The 16,604-nt window shown below is 45.1% G+C and overlaps 1 protein-coding gene across 9 annotated transcripts in view; it reads right to left on the reverse strand.

The window, feature by feature from the left end:
- Positions 1-16,604, reverse strand: part of RGSL1 (regulator of G protein signaling like 1) — an 86,126-nt gene that overhangs the window by 58,069 nt on the left and 11,453 nt on the right. For all 9 annotated transcript variants that reach the window (XR_011021989.1, XR_011021988.1, XM_068239692.1 and 6 more), the window contains 5 exons: positions 14,521-14,682; positions 13,468-14,393; positions 11,488-11,550; positions 2,498-2,735; positions 1,005-1,112 (listed from right to left, as the gene is read on the reverse strand). Coding sequence is in view for 7 of the 9 variants with exons in the window: in XM_068239692.1 (XP_068095793.1) it covers positions 1,005-1,112; positions 2,498-2,735; positions 11,488-11,550; positions 13,468-14,393; positions 14,521-14,682 (1,497 nt within the window). In the remaining 2 variants the exon portion in view is untranslated. The remainder of the gene's footprint in view (positions 1-1,004; positions 1,113-2,497; positions 2,736-11,487; positions 11,551-13,467; positions 14,394-14,520; positions 14,683-16,604) is intronic.

Here is a 16,604-nt window from a genome sequence, read left to right on the forward strand (position 1 = left end):
CAAGTACCACCTGGTCCAGGGCCCCATAGCAGCTGCTATGGCTGCTATGGCTATTGCTATGGCCTTGAGTAATATCCTTCAGATACTACAGCGTGACTAGTATTACCCTTTTGATTCTACACAGAGAGCAATGACACCCTTCTGATTCTGCACAGTGAACAGTAACACTCTTCAGATGCTACAGTGTGAACAGTAAGGCCCTTTTCATTCTAGACAAAGAACAGGGACACCCTTCTGTTTCTACAGAGTAATTCTACACAGTAAACAGTAATACCCTTCTGCTGCTGCAGAGTGAACAGTAAAACTCTTCTGATCCTACACAGAGAACTGTAGCACCCTTTCGATGCCGAAGTGGGAAAAAAGGGCGCAGGAGCCTTTTCGGAAAAAACGGCACCACCATTGGCATCTATAATAAAAAACGCATTTTGCGGGAAATTTGGGCGTATGGCGGCGGCCACTAGCCGCGCTGGATTTGCCACAAATTGCGGCTTTTAGAATAGCCGTGATATACAGCTATGAAGGTAAATTTCGGCACCTAGAGGTGCCTGATTAGCTGCAAGAGGGGTCAATTTCTGCACACAGGCATGCAGAAAAAAATTTGGACAATCACATATTTTTTTTCCGCAAGCCTGTCTGCAGAAATGTCCCCCTCTTTCCGTTAATCGGGTGCTTCCAGGAAGAGGGGGTTAGCTTTAGGAGAGGGATTAGGCTCCACCAGGGGGGGTTAGGTACCACCAGGGGGGTCTTAGGGTTAGCAGAGATGGATTAAGATGTTATGGGGCTCTAGGCAAGGTAGTAGATGTGGGGCCTCCTTTGGGTCCTTTTAGTACGCTGAAGTGGAGAGATGTCAAAGAAGGTGGCAGGTGGGCCCCTTGACTCCCACTAGGGCCCAAGCACCTGCCTGGGTTGCCTGGTGGATAATCCTGCTCTACTACACAGAAAATAGTAACACCCTGATTCTACAAAGTAAACCGTTACAACACATGTCAAAATGTTTTACCTACCTAGTGCTGTTTTATCCTTACTGTAGACTTGGAATTGTTTGCTGAGATTATCAACAGCCATCTTGGGGTTCCATAAAGCCAGTTCCTCAAAGGACATTTTACTGTAGTCTGCCAGAAAGAACCTTGTTTAGTGAGCATCACAGCTGTATTGTGAATATACATTTTCATTATGAAGTACAAAGATCAATTTTCAGATTGGCAAGCCAGTCCAGCCATACATATACTACCAGCCTATACAGTCCAGTCCAGCCTATACATATACTACCCTAGCATTGCAGGAAAAAAGATAATGAAACTGCTTCAAAAGATAGGGTGAACGGACCTGGATTAAATCATTTATACATAATTATTGTAAAGGTTAAGCACTTTTTTTATTACATTATTTTCACTGGAGTTCCTCTTTAACTTCTTGTTGCAGGGGCATGTAAGTGTCTGCAATTACATAACTAATATGCTAACCATTAAACAGGCCTTATTATCGTCTGATATGACCCAGATGAATGTTGCAATCTCTTGCCACCTAAGAGCACATGATATATAATAAATCCAGGGCAGTTTTTGTAAGATCACATTATTTGTAGGCGTCGCCGGTGAGTTGTTCGCAGGGTGATCCGAATGGCGTCTCTCCCTGCTGCTGCAAAACTCCCTTGTGGCATTAAATAATATTCCCCCTCGCATTGCAAATCGGAGGGAGATGTAATTCGGGGTCAAGCAACCACCAGAGCTCCGAATTACCTTTACGTGCCTCATGCATCATTACATTGCTGCTATGGGGTGCCTAGTTTCGGTGCTTGAAGCTAGGCGCCATGCACCAAAATAACCTGCTTCGGATGTCAGATAATTACCAGTACAGAGGCTCCTCAGGGCCGTTTTGGGCTGCTGGAGGGGTCGCAGCATGAGGGGAAAGCTATGGCCACACTCAGTGGGGAGCTCGCCCGCCGCTGCACACATATAGTTATTGAAGCTGGAGGGTAGCGCAGAGGGGAGAGACCGAGGTGAGGGGGTGGTTCCCCCCTCCCCGCCGAGTGTGGCCATAGCCTTCCCCTCATGCTGCGACTCCTCCAGCACCCCAAAACGGCCCTGAGCAGGCCCGGGGGGGGGGGGGGGGGGGCTCAGAATTTCTGCAGGGGTTCCCGGGGGTTCTTAATTATGCCCCTGTCCTCAGTAAAATAGTTGTGATTTTCTGAAGTCAGACCCCATATTCTCTTGTGCATTAGATCTCAAAGTGAACTTGTTGAGTGAAACTTTATGAAATGCTTAGTAGATATTCTACAATAATCTGCATGAAAAGTGCTCTGGCCAGCATTTCGATCTTCAGCAGCAAAGCAAGCGCTAGAAGAGTCAATACCGGCCCAACTCAGCAAGCAATTGATCATTCCCTGGTCAGAAATCAATCAGGTAGTAGTGAGCAATGTACCTTGTCTCAAAGACCTTGATCTGATTTCAGAAGTTGTGTGACAGTGTGACATCTAGTGGTGTCTTTACGGCATTACCTTTTCTGTACACTGGTAGTAGTGGAGCAGGGGGCTGATGGAAGCTAACATGGGAAAGATCTTTTAGGAGCAGGTTTAGACTTTCAAGGTCCAGCTCTCCCACATTGCCACAAGGAGAACACGCCTGTGCCAGTGTTAGCGCCATTCTAAGCCAATGTGCAATGCATTCACTTCCATCTTCTGCAGGTACAGGTACCCTTGTTGTCGTCTTTAGATCGGAATCTGAGATGCTGAAAGTCTGATGCAATATTGAAAAACAGCATTAGCAGCCCAATTACTTAAAACAGACTTAAAAATGCATAATCATTATGATCGAATATGCCAGATTGAAATTGATCATGGAAAACAAGTGATGTATGGGCACTTTAAAGGACACTCAAAGCGAAAGTACACGAATGAAATAAACAATTGTATCTATCCTCCTTCTCCTAAAAAATGACTTTTTAAGATATTCCACAGTTTTATTTTATGTTTAAATCTCATTTTTAAGTTTAAACTGTTTTATTGTTTTTGTTTAATGACTCATTCATTGAAGTATGCCAGAGCTAATATCTATGAACTATTGGCCCTTTTTATCTCTTTCCTGCTCTCAGAAGCCATTTTCTGCTAGTAAAGTGTTTTATAGTTGGAATTTCTTATTCCAACACTGTAGTCACTTCCTGTCTGAGTCAGGACTGAGTCAGCCACTTACATGCCTGATATTTAACTCTTTCAGGCAGAGAAAAAAAAAAGGAACACAGCATAGTTATTAGTGTGCTTGGCACTGTACATACCCATGTCTATCTCATCATGTCACACGTCACTTTGGGTATCCTTTAACCTCTTGACGACCAGCTAACGCCAATTGGCGTAAACTGGTCGTCTGCGGGTTTCCATGGAAACGGCCGCTCGAACGAGCGGCCTTTCCATGTCCGTTCACGGAGGGTGTCTCCGTGAACAGCCGGGGAGCCGGAGAAATCCCCGCTGTTTACATCATACGGCGCTGCTGCGCAGCAGCGCCGTAAGGCAGATCGGCGAACCCCGGCCTCTGATTGGCCGGGGATCGCCGGCATATGATAGGCTGAAGCCTATCCTACAATGCGCAGGATGGATATCCATCCTGCGCAGCCCAGGGAGGAAGAGGTAGGGAGGGAGAGGGAGGGAGCACAGAAAATGCTGCAGAGGGGGGCTTTGAAGAGCCCCCCCCCCCCCCCCCGCAAAGCACAGCAAGCCGGCGGAGATCAGACCCTCCCAGCAGGAAATCCCCCTAGTGGGGAAAAAAGGGGGTAAGTCTGATCGCCCTGGCATAATCCTGATCTGTGCTGCGGGCTGGAGAGCCCACGCAGTACAGATCAGGCAAACCACACCTGGTCGTCAAGTGGTTAAAGGGGAACTGAAGTAAGAGGTATACGGAAGCTGTCATATTTATTTTCTTTTAATCAATACCAGTTGCCTGGCAGCCCTGCTGAGCTATTTCTCTGCAGTAGTATCTGAATAACACCAGAAACAAGCATGCAGCTAGTCTTGTCAGATCTGACATTAATGTCAGAAACACCTGATCTGCTGCATGCTTGTTCAGGGGCTATGGCTAATAGTATTAGAGGCAGAGGATCAGCAGGGCTGCCAGACAACTGGTATTACTTAAAAGGAAATAAACATGGCAGCCTCCATGTACCTCTCTCTTCAGTTCCCCTTTAAGTCTAACGCTGTCCATACATTAACTATGCCCAATGCAAATCTAAAATAAACTAGGCATTTAAATGCTTTTATTTGTGCAGGCATTACTGATCTTAATCACAGTGACAAGATGACTACCTTGCCAGGCTGAATAGGGCACCCAAAAACCAGCTCTTCAACATGCACTCTTATTCACAGAGTTTGTTCTAAAGACCGACCACTTGACCTGAGGAAGTGGGTGAGAACCCGTGAAATGCATTGTCTTTTTAAATTGTTTAATAAAAGAAATTATGCATTCTTCTTAAAGAGGAACTGTAACCAAACATTGAACAACATCCCAATCAGTAGCTGTTACCCCCTTCCCCATGAGAAATCTTTAACTTTTCTCGAATAGGTCCATCTGTATAGCTTTTCTCATCAGGTCCATCTGTATAGCTAATATTGTGGTGAAACCCCTCCCACATTGTGATGTCAGGATCTAGGTCCTGACATCACACTGTGGGAGCCTTGTTGCATTGTGGGAATTAAACAGATTAATATCATTTTAATTGGAGAGCCTCCTCCCTCCTATATACAGTAAAAGGAAGAGTGGCACTGCCCATTAAAGGGAGGATACAGTACATGGAAAGGGGGACTGCTGGACACAGAAGAGAGAGGATTGCAGTAAACTGAAGACAGAGGCGGATCATCTGAGCATAAAAGTTGTTGTGGCACAAGGTAGCTGGTCTGGGGAAAGGAAAGAAGGGGGTGAGGTGAAAGCTATGAGTTCGGGCATGGGACTAACATGAGGTAAGGTCCAAAGGATCCTGTATTTGACATTGAAATTCATAATTTTGACCAGAGGCGGGACAAGGTCCTCCAGCACCCAAGGCTAAGACACCAGAGTGCGCCCCTCCATTCCTGCCACCCAAGCCATCACACACTGATTGCTATTAGATTAAGAGGTGCCACAGGGCCCACAACCTCCCCAACACCTTAATATCTAGTTATCTGGCTTGCAGTCACTTCTATGTATCCCCTTTTCTTATTTCTTTCTGCTTCAAACACAATTAGGAATGACAGCTGAATGAATTGTGCGCCCCCTCCTACACTGCGCCCTGAGGCTGGAGCCTCTCCAGCCTATGCCTCGGCCCGGCCCTGATTTTGACACACCATTAGGCCAAGTTCACACTGGCATTAAAAATGTTATGCTTAGTGAAGTAAGTCTGCTTTGTTCACCACCATCTCTATTGAGGGTTGGGAGGATATCTGGGAGCAGAGGCGGGACAAGGTCCTCCGGCACCCAAGGCTGAGACACCAAAGTGTGCCCCTCCATCCCTCCCACCCCAGCCGTCACACACTGATTGCTACTAGACTAAGAGGTGCCACAGGGCCCACAACCTCCCCAACACCTTAATATCTAGTTATCTGGCTTGCAGTCACTGCTATGTATCCTCTTTTCTTATTTCTTTTTGCTTCAAACACAATTAGGAATGACAACTGAATGAATTGTGCGCCCCCTCCTACACTGCCCCCTGAGGCTGGAGCCTCTCCAGCCTATGCCTCGGCCCGGCCCTGTCTGGGAGAAAGCTAGGCACTCATCAATGTGTATCCAAACTAGAGAAAATATACCGTATATAAGATTTTATTTCGCTGGTACTTGAAGTTTTGTCAAAAATGTACCCGAATACTCCTGATACTTGTTGGAGAGGATGTGGGGAGAAAGGTACCCTTGAACTTCTCTTCTGGCATTGCTCTGTGTAATATCCCCTTTATTGCTGGAGGTAGAGGCCCATATGCAATTCCCTTTTTCACCTGAGTTTCCTCCTAGGAGATAATTTTTCAACTTCTTTTTAAAACAACTTTTCAGCATTTTGTAATCTAAAAAGTACCAAAAAGTAAAGAAAAAGTATTATCAAAATTATTTGGAGTATTTTCTTGTTTGCTGGTGGCTTAAAGGGGATTTTATGACATGGTGTGAAAATGTTAAAGAGACTCCGTAACAAAAATTGCATCCTGTTTTTTATCATCCTACAAGTTCAAAAAGCTATTCTAATGTGTTCTGGCTTACTGCAGCACTTTATACTATCACTGTCTCTGTAATAAATCAATGTATCTTTCCCCTGTCAGACTTGTCGGCCTGTGTCTGGAAGGCTGCCAAGTTCTTCAGTGTTGTGGTTCTGCTATGAACTCCCCCTTCCAGGCCCCTCTATGCACACTGCCTGTGTGTTATTTAGGATTAGAGCAGCTTCTCTCTTCTCTCTTATCTTTTACAAGCTGGATAAATCGTCCTCTGAGCTGGCTGGGCTTTCACATACTGAAGAATTACAGACAAGGGCAAAGCTGTTTGCAGGAAGAAACAAGCAGCCTGAAACTTCAGTACATGAGAACAGGGGGAAAGAAACACACAAATGATCTCTTGAGATTCAAAAGGAAGGCTGTATACAGCCTGCTTGTGTATGGATGTATTTTCTATGTGTGGACATACTGTACATCAACCTACTTCCTGTTTTGGTGGCCATTTTGTTTGTTTACAAAAAACTTTTTAAAACTGTTTTTAACCACTTTTAATGCGGCGAGGAGCGGCGAAATTGTGTCAGAGGGTAATAGTAGATGTCCCCTAACGCACTGGTATGTTTACTTTTGTGGGATTTTAACAATACAGATTCTCTTTAACTTGGAGATATCTCAGGTGAAAAAGTGAATTGCATATGGGCCACAGTCTTTAATATCTTCTCTGGTGTCCTTGTTCTTCTTCCCATCGAGTTTTGCTGCAGGCTGCTGGCCAATAGGGAAGCAGGGGAGGAGACTGAGGGAGTGGAGGCCTGGACAAGCCGCAGACACCACCGATGGAGCTGGAGGGAGGTAAGTGATAACTAGTACCTATCTATCCAACCTATACTGAAGGCACATATGCCTAGCTAATCTATCCTGAAGGCACATATACCTAGCTAGCCTATACCGAAGGCACATGTACCTAGCTACCTATACTGAAGGCACATATGCCTAGCTACCCTATCCTGAAGGCACATATACCTAGCTAGCCTATACCGAAGGCACATGTACCTAGCTACCTATACTGAAGGCACATATGCCTAGCTAACCTATCCTGAAGGCACATATACCTAGATAACCTATACTGAAGGCACATATACCTAGATAACCTATACTGAAGGCACCTATACCCAAATACCTATACGGGGGGAAGGGGGGGGGGAAGCTTAGCATTTGAACGGTGGTAGATCTCCTGACCTCAGCAAAAAAAAAATCATATTATAGAAACTCCATAATTCAGGTCCATAGTTTAACATCTGAATCTTTTAAATGTATTATTCAACAAGCATTTACTAAAAACACCCATCTATTTGCCTTATTCACTAATCCTTCCATTCCAGCACCCATTCCTTTCCTTCATTCATTTATTGGGTTGATCCTTTTTCAGTTATAGTATTATGTTCAATCTCTGTTTACCGTCACTGATAGACATGGAGGTCCCCGCCCCCCTGTTCCCTCATGGTTCTGATAAATTCCTTGGTATTCTTATACTCCATCCATTGGATCAATCTCTTATCATGAGATTTTCCTTCTCCATGTACAAAACTGGTCAACTCTTCCATTTTGTGGATTTCCTCCACCTCTCTATACCATTGCTGGATTGTAGGACTTTGAGTGGTTTTCCAGTGTCTAGCCAGGATCTTCCTGTATCTCCATTCCCAGGATCTGACCTATATTACCCCTAACCCTCCTCCAAAATTCCACCAGTTCTTTACAGCTCCAAAAAATATGTAACATATCACCTTTACCTTCTCCACACCTCCAGCACAATGGTGAAGTACCTGGGTACATCCTACTTAATTTATCCGGGGTATAGTACCATCTTGTATAGCTCTTATACCCGGCTTCCTGCCCCCTTGTAGATATCGCACCCTTACTGGCCATGGAAGTCACCCGTTCCCATTGTTCCTCCGTAAACATCCTCCCCAGGTCCCTCTCCCACTTCACCCTCAAGGTCTCAGTAGGGTCTTCGCTTCTATTATTATTAATATAGAAGGACCTTATAAACCTTTGAGAGGAGTCCCTTAGCTTGCCCCTCTCTTCTGCACATTGCTTCAAACGGCGGTGGGTCTCTGTTCCAAGCCTCTCTAGAGCCGCACCTTCTCAAGAAGGATTTTATTTGGGCATAGTTTCAATCATCCAAATATCCCTTTTCCCTTATATTCAATAGGTCTGGAATTGGGACCCACTCTGCATCTCTCACTACATCCTTGGCCCGTAAACCTTGTCTCCTGTTCCAGTGTAAGTAATTAAGGGGATCCATTCCCATGGGGAATTCTGCATTACCAAAAATAGGTACCGTATATTCCAGCATATAAGGTGACTGGGCGTTTAGGACGACCCCCGCCCCCCCCCCCCCCTCCAACTTTTCCAGGTAAAATATAGAGTTTGGGATATACTCACCGTATAAGACTACCCTTTCTTCCAATGCTCTCCAAATAAAAATGTAAAAAACATCATAAACCGGTGCTATGTATGAACAGATACTGGCGCTGTACTGTATGTGGTACCCAGTATATAACACTATACAGGGGATTGACTAACTGTTGGATTGGTTAACTCTACCTCTCCCTGTGGAGAGGATTGATCAGCTCCCATTGTCTACCTGTTTTTCAGAGCGGTATGAAATAATAGATTGCGCTGTGCCCATAAAACACGCCTCTTTCACCCTTCTGGCCCACCCTTGTATCCTATTTACCTCTTTCTCTGCCTCTCAGATTTCACATATGTGTGCCTGCACCGTTCCACTACAGTCCTCAGCAGCGAGATCTGAGAGTCGGTGACAGGATAGGGCGTATCACCCGGCGTCAATGACAGCTGGCGTATAAGACGACCCCTGACTTTTCAGAAGATTTTCAAGGGTTAAAAAGTAGTCTTATACGCCAGAATATAAAGTATCAGTGGAGTAGGCCAAGGCGACACCCCTGAATCTTTTCTCCATTTATCAAAAATCCTCAATGTATGTCTTATCATTTCTGTCCCCTTCTTATGTAAGGAGCTTCCACTCTTCCCATATATCCAAGGTGTGTCGCCTATAGATCTCCCCGCGATTTTTTCTTCTAGGCCCACCCATCGTTTTTCCCCATGGTTTCTGTTCCAATCTATGATTCGGACCAGCATGGCTGCTTCATAGTACAGTTTTAAATTAGGGACTGCAAGTCCCCATTTTTCACTATCCGCTGTCTGCAATTTATAGCTAACCCGCGTTTTTTGTCCTCTTAATAAATCCACCAATAATACTTCTTAGTTGTCTAAAGAATGCAGGGGGGACATAGACCGGCAAAGCTTGAAACATATAACTCAGCGAATTTTAAAGTAGCTTGCGTGCCGAAAAAGTGTGGGCACCCCTGCACTACATGCTGCATAACATACGTAGGGATTAGATTTGAGCCCCTCCGAGGGGACATTTGCTTGCAAGCTGATGGCTGGGATCCGCTGTATAAACTGACCAGAGCTCGCGTGAGCTCCAGTAGCGAGAGGTTCCTTGCGGACGCGCCTCTGATCTGGTGGTCTGTAGCTGGTTAAAACAGATCACTTTTTTTTATCCTCCATTGCGAACCCAGCTTTAGGACTTAGTGGTATGTAGCAAGACACAGAACATTTATATTGCAGTTGTCTCCTGGTAAGCTCAAAGCACCAGAGCTACAGCCACTATAGGCCGTAGCAGTGTTAGGGAGTCTTGCCCAAGGTCTCCTTACTGAATAGGTGCTGACTTACTTAACAAAAAGAGCCGAGATTCAAAACCAGGTCTCCTGTGTCAGAGGTAGAGCCCTTAACCAGTACACTATCCAGCCACATTCTAATTGCCACGTTACATATTAGTTTTAGAACACAGCTGGATACCTGTGTTAAAAAGTTAGAGTTAGAGGCCGGTCTATGCTCCAATATAGGAAATACAAACAGGAACATTTTTGGATAAAGCAGTTCATTCAATAGTGGGAAAGTGGGGGGTTGTCTTACTGATACCAGAGACTTGGAATCCCATCTTTTTTCAGGCCTGATTAGATTTAAAAAATATATTTTTTTTTTACTTATCACACACTTTTGGCGTTTTAAAGGGCTATTTAGTAAGCATGTACTCACAGGGGCTATAGGCTTCAATTCATCAAGCATTACCGCATTCGGTAATGCTGAAAACAGCTGACTTAACGAAGCACTTTAGAAAATGTTAATTCATCAAAGCTGTTACCGAATGAGAAGCTGAAATGACACAGCAATGAGATAAATTACCGACATGTGCTCAACAAATGTTAATTCATCAAGGTTCCCACATTCGCTAACACATTCGGTGTTTATCTCAAGCTCTCCCCTGTCGTTACAGGCTTCGAAAGCCTTCTGTGTGAATGTTTTCATGATTAGCAGGAGCAGGCAGCCAATAGAAACAGCCCCTGTTCTCCTGCAAGTGCCGCTGATAGGTCACACAGGCTTCTCCACACAAGCTTTCAGACCCCCCAAGCAGTGAGCAGAGAGAACGGGTCAAAATATATCCCCAGATTCCCTTCGGTGGTGTAACCCTTTCAGGCCCTGTTTGATAATGCAAAGATGCTGGTGGTGAAATCACCAAGCATGGCATTTGTAATGTCTCCAGGAAGTTCATCTACGTTGTGGCAAATAAATAAAATGTTAAGAAAGACTGATCGACAGATTCAGAGCAGCAGAGGCAGTATAAATAACAGTAACTATAACACCTTTACATCACAAAGGGATGTCTGGATGCCTTCTATTGTTATCAGCTTGTAACAACACACGGACATTCCAAGCTGCTCTGCACCACTCTGCAGTTATCGAACAGCCTTTGATGAATTGAAGCCTAGTAGTTCGGTAACTTAACGAACCTCTACCACACATGGGAAAATATTGATGAATTAGCACAGTGAAGTGTAAAATACCGAATGCGGTATTTTAAGGACTGGGGTTTTGTTATCGAACACCCTTTGATGAATTGAAGCCATAGAGACCTCTCTAAAGCCTCATCTACACGGTACATTTTTCCATTAGCTAGACAGAGCTATTAGATAGATATAATAAGAAATTGCATAGTGTGTAGACTGTTTCAGATCAATTTTGCAATAGATTTTGCTTTTATAAGTACCCAAAATCTATTGCAAAATCTAACACAATCCGATTGGACCGGTTAGAAATGATTTAATAGATCCGTCTAATATATCCGATCTGATGGAAAATTGTGCCGTGTAGATGAGGCTTAAAAGAAGCTATAGTGGGTAGACACTTTCCAGTAGCTGACATTCTAACTTCACCAACTCCAAGATCACATGACAGGGCTGGGGGAGATGGCTTACCATAAACTGCAGGAAGATTTTATCTTCTTCATCAAGAAACGCTTCATAAAGAGAACTGAGACTCTACAAGGACATAAAGCAGTATGTTTGCATTATTATATTGTATGGGAGCACTTACTCTAAAGTACAATACACACATTACTTGTTACTGTTATCCATGATTACCTGGATGACAAATCTTTACTGCTGGATGAGTATTAATTCAACTAAATGGTAATTGCAGGTAGGAAATACTTACCTGTCCTGCAGATAAGTACAGTATGTTCTTGTCTCCCCCTGGAGGAAGAATACATGATGACTAATGCTAAGGAATCATGTGAACCCTGGTGAAAGGACTGGGACTGACATTCAGCCCGAGTCTGTCAACCAACACAGATTTATCAGCAAAGTAAAGGTGTACCATAAAAGTACATCTCCAGCTGGGGCTGTAACTAGAAATCCAGGGTCTCCATCAGTGGTGTAGTTAATTAGCTAGGGGCCCCAGTGTGACTTTTACATTGGGCCCCAAGCACTTTACACAAAAAACTGATATGGAGCACTGCAACCTGCCAAGGACAGCTGCAGTGTCAGAGAAGTTTACCACATTTTTTTGGCATATAAGACACACTTTTTCACCCTGGAAAATAGGGAGAAAAAGTCCCTGTGTCATATATGCCAAATACAGGGCATCCCTGACTTACTAATGCCCACCAATATGAACAGCTGCAATGTCGGGGACTCCTTGTATTCTCCTTATGTCCTCCTCCTCTGCCCCCCGTGTATAAGTATAATCAGCGGCAGCCCATCCATGGCTCCAGCGACGATCAGAGATCTCTCCTCTTCTGCAAGGTTCCCCTAGTGCTGGCTTCTGCTGATGATGCGATAAGCCCCTTGTCTATGGATTGGAGAAGGGATCTAGGATAGAGAGGAAGGCTTTCAGAGCTCTCCCCACATATCATGGACCATGCAGCAAAGTATAGCTCCGGCAGTGGAGCCCCACGTGGTCCGGCCTCCGTATTTTGGCTATACCAGCCTGCATCGGTGACAAGGGGTTAAAGAGGCCTCAAAGGAGGATCCAACTTCATTCTTTTTGTTTTACTGTTATCAGTGCAAATAATAGGTATTTTTCCAACCATCCGTATGCAGCAGTATTGCGACTCCTGGCAGTGATCCCTGACCAAAGCGTTTCCACTTCCACCAGGTTTCCAGGTGGTCATTACGCACTGCGCACTGATCACCATTGCCCTGAAATTCACTGATCTTTCTATTGATTTATGTAAATTGTTACTAATGATATATACATTATCTGTCATTTAACAAAATTTTTCCTATTGTAACTGTTCTCCTTAAAGGGGACCTGAGACAGCGGTGGGGGGAAAATTCATACCTACCTTGGGCTTCCTCCAACCTTCTTTAGACTTTTGGCTCTCTCGCTGTCCAGGGTCGCCTCGATCCACCGCTAGCATCCTCTATAGTTTCTCCAGTCTGGGAATACTGTGCAGGCATGGCATGGCCATGCGCATGCGCCCCATCATGCTCCCATTGCCGGGAGCATACTGTGCCTACACAGTACTAATGTGCAGGCGCAGAACGCTCCTGGAGGCAAACGCGTAGTGAACGTACAGTCAAAAGATGCATGCACCGACTGGAGAAACTTCAGAGGACCCTATCGGCAGATCGAGGCAGCCCAGAAGGTCTGTAGGGGGCTGGAGGAAGCCCAAGGTATGCATGAGTTTACCCCCCACTGCCGTCTCAGGTACACTTTAACACGCCTAGCAAATTTGGTGAATCTGGCATGTGAGGGGGCTTTGTTATTAACCTCTGCACCATTGTATTCGAAAGAGCATGAAAACGGAATTTGCGGAAACTACTGTGTATTCAACAAATTTTTCACAATTTTCGCTCATCCCTGCTAACCAGTGGCTTACCACTACCATTTTTGTGATGCCACTGCAAAAAGTTCATTTTAGGCCCACTACTTACCCTATATAGATTATTTACCTGGCAGAGGTCATGCTGCGCTTGTAAAACCCAGGGCACTGCTTCTCTGCAAGGCAACCATTCCATAAGATGTTCCATAGTGACTGCTCCTATGTGGGTTGAATGAATTCTGGTGGAATCATCCTTTACCTCCAGAGCACAATGATGGAAAAAACGCTCCGTCAGTAGCACGCACAGGTTAAGGTTTCTATCACTTAGCAATGCACTTAGAAGATTAGCCAAATCCTGCCACAACATGAGTAGCTGAGCAGCTATGCTCTCTCCCTTTGTTATTAGGAATGAGTGAAAAGGGTGGCCAGCGTGGGCCTCAGCCTTCAAAGCCCAGTGAAGCCAATCAGAAGACACTTGCTCAGCTTCAGGTATCTCAGTTGGAGGAAAGGAGTCTGTCACGGGGGTTTGGTGCTGAGGAAGAGGTGAGAAAAGAATCTCTGGATATAGACTTGCTGTATTAAATTGGCCTTTTCTGTCTCTCGGATTTATAAATGTTGTTTTTGGTAGCCGCTCAGGACTCACAAGCTTCTGGTTGCAGCCTATTAATTGGATAGACCTATTTTTATCATTTTGTAAGTGTTTCTGTTTTGTCATGTTTCTTCTGGATGACGTTGGGCACAGATCATCCTGTACACTTGTTATTGCGTGCCACATTTGCTTCTTGTTGACCTTGCTTGAATAATGTTTGGATGCGCCCTTCTGCGGTGCTATACTCGGTGTTGGTTGGACACGTAACTTCTTCGCTAGGTCCATATGTTTATCCGTTTCAAGCATTGCAGTTCCCTTGGGCAGCTTGGACAGACTGGAACAACAGTGAGAGATATAGGCTGGCACCCAGTAATGTTGTAGTTTCAAAAGGGCTTCTATTTGCATCTGTTTCAATACGTCACGCCTGGCCCCAGGAAGATGCCAGCTCATCAGCTGCAGCACAGACTCTGTGAATGAACAGAACACGTTAAACTAATGACCATATAATCAGATGTCCCTAAACCTCCTTCATTCTATTCTGTGTTGTTACAGGAATGTGTTTGACCACATGGTAGCTGTATACAAGTTGCTTACCACTATTCAAACTGCATGTCTCCAGCACTGCAGAACCAGGAGAGAGATGAGTAGCCTTTAATATTCTGTACAGGGAATAATACTGGTCGGTTTCTGCCTCGTTATGCTCATCTAAACGCAGAATTTTCTCAGTTATCAGCCAGAAACTGGTTAGTTCCCCACCTGTAATAATGAAGTAAATGGCAGCTTTTCCACAAAAATCATAATGAAGATTGACCACTAGATGGCATCTTGGAGTCACATTTTATTTTTCTGCTTTTTACCATTATTATCCTAAAAAGTCACCTTATGTAATTAGACACTGAAGCGAAAAAAAATATGATCTAGTGAATTGGTTGTGTACTATGAATAATTACTAGAAGATTAGCAGCAAAGAAAATATTCTCATATTTTTATTTTCAGGTTTGGCTGGATAGTGTAGTGGTTAAGGGCTCTGCCTCTGACATGGGAGACATGGGAGACCAGGGTTCGAATCTTGGCTCTGCCTGTTCAGTAAGCCAGCAGCACCTATTCAGCAGGAGACCTTAGGCAAGTCTCCCTAACACTGCTACTGCCTATAGAGCGCGTCCTAGTGGCTGCAGCTCTGGCACTTTGAGTCCGCCAGGAGAAAAGCGCTATATAAGTGTTTGTCTTTGTCTTTTTGTCTTTATATAGTGTTTTTTTCTAACATTGCATTATTCTATAATATGTGCAGATTACAAAACACTCAGCATTCAAAATGATTCTTTCAGAGCAGTCTGTGAACTAATGACCTCTCCTCTGGCAGCGAAAAATAAATATTTCAGGAACAGTTGAGATAATAAAAGTCAGAAAACAGCCCTCTCCACGACTTTGAAAGTCATAGAGCTTAATGGCTTTTTTGCATAGAGATAACAACTGGTGTTTCTTAACTCTTCCTGTACTGGAAACAATTAGACTGATGTATCTGATCGTAATGTTTTATTTCTTAGCTGTACTACACATACAAATCATAATATCATAATTTATTTTTCGCTTCAGTGTCTCTTTAAGGTAGATGGAACACAGAGACGATCAATTAGATGTAAATAATTCCACTAAGAAATGCAATCGCAGTCGGGATTGCGAGGTGATCAATTTTTTTTTCTATTCTCCACTACCGCAATTCCACTGCAATCCAACCATGATCTGTCGGGTATACGGCAAGATTGCAGTGCCATTACAATTTTCTACAAGACGAAAAAAATCTGGTGGAAATATAATTTGAATTGGCGTATTTCATGAAAATCACATAACGGTGCCAGTGTTATGCGATTTACCTGCACTCCTATATTCTGTATAGGAGCACAGATAAAGGTTGGTGATTGCGATTCTGTAAAAACTCAAATGCACTAGTGCAAAAAGACCACCCGAATTTACATGTCAATCGTGGTGCCATTGCAATCTGCAAAATGCGAGCGACACGAACAGGCTCGGACTGAGCCACCGAACCACCGATTTTTCCATCAGGGGGCCCCGGACGCCCCGTCTCCTGGGGGCCCCAGTGCTGATAAGGAAGCGGGGCACAGCGCAGGAAGAGGGAAAGTGGACACAGCGTGCCGGGGAGTGGGGAAAGCCTCCCCCCCTCCCTCACCTAGGGCCCCCCTTCTGCGCTCCCCCCCTTCAGAATTGCAGCCAGCCAGCAGAACGGCTTACCGAGAGTGATAGCTCTGCGTGCTGCTGGTCTGGTCTTCTGCACTGACACTGTCCAATCACGCTCTCGCAGTACTTCCTGTGAGAGCGTGCAGTGCAGGAGACCAGACCAGCAGCGGCACGCAGAGCTCTTCTCTCGGTAAGTGATTCCCGCTCGCTGCCGCTGCTGGCTGCAATATTGGAGGGGGGAGCACGGAAGGGGGGCCCTAGGTGAGGGAGGGGGGGAGGCTTCCCCCCTCTCCCCGCCGCTCTGTGCCCACTGCCCCCCCCTTCCAGCATGGGGGCATCTATAGACCTGCCTACCTAACTGGGGGGGAGCGTGGAAGGGGGCGCCCTAGGTGAGGGAGGGGGGGAGGCTTCCCCCCTCCCCGCCGCTCCGTGCCCACTGCCCCCCTTCCAGCATGGGGGCCACCACTAATTGGGGACCTGCCTAC

This window comes from Hyperolius riggenbachi, chromosome 6 (assembly GCF_040937935.1).
Source record: "Hyperolius riggenbachi isolate aHypRig1 chromosome 6, aHypRig1.pri, whole genome shotgun sequence".
In the NCBI taxonomy this organism is placed as follows: domain Eukaryota; kingdom Metazoa; phylum Chordata; class Amphibia; order Anura; family Hyperoliidae; genus Hyperolius; species Hyperolius riggenbachi.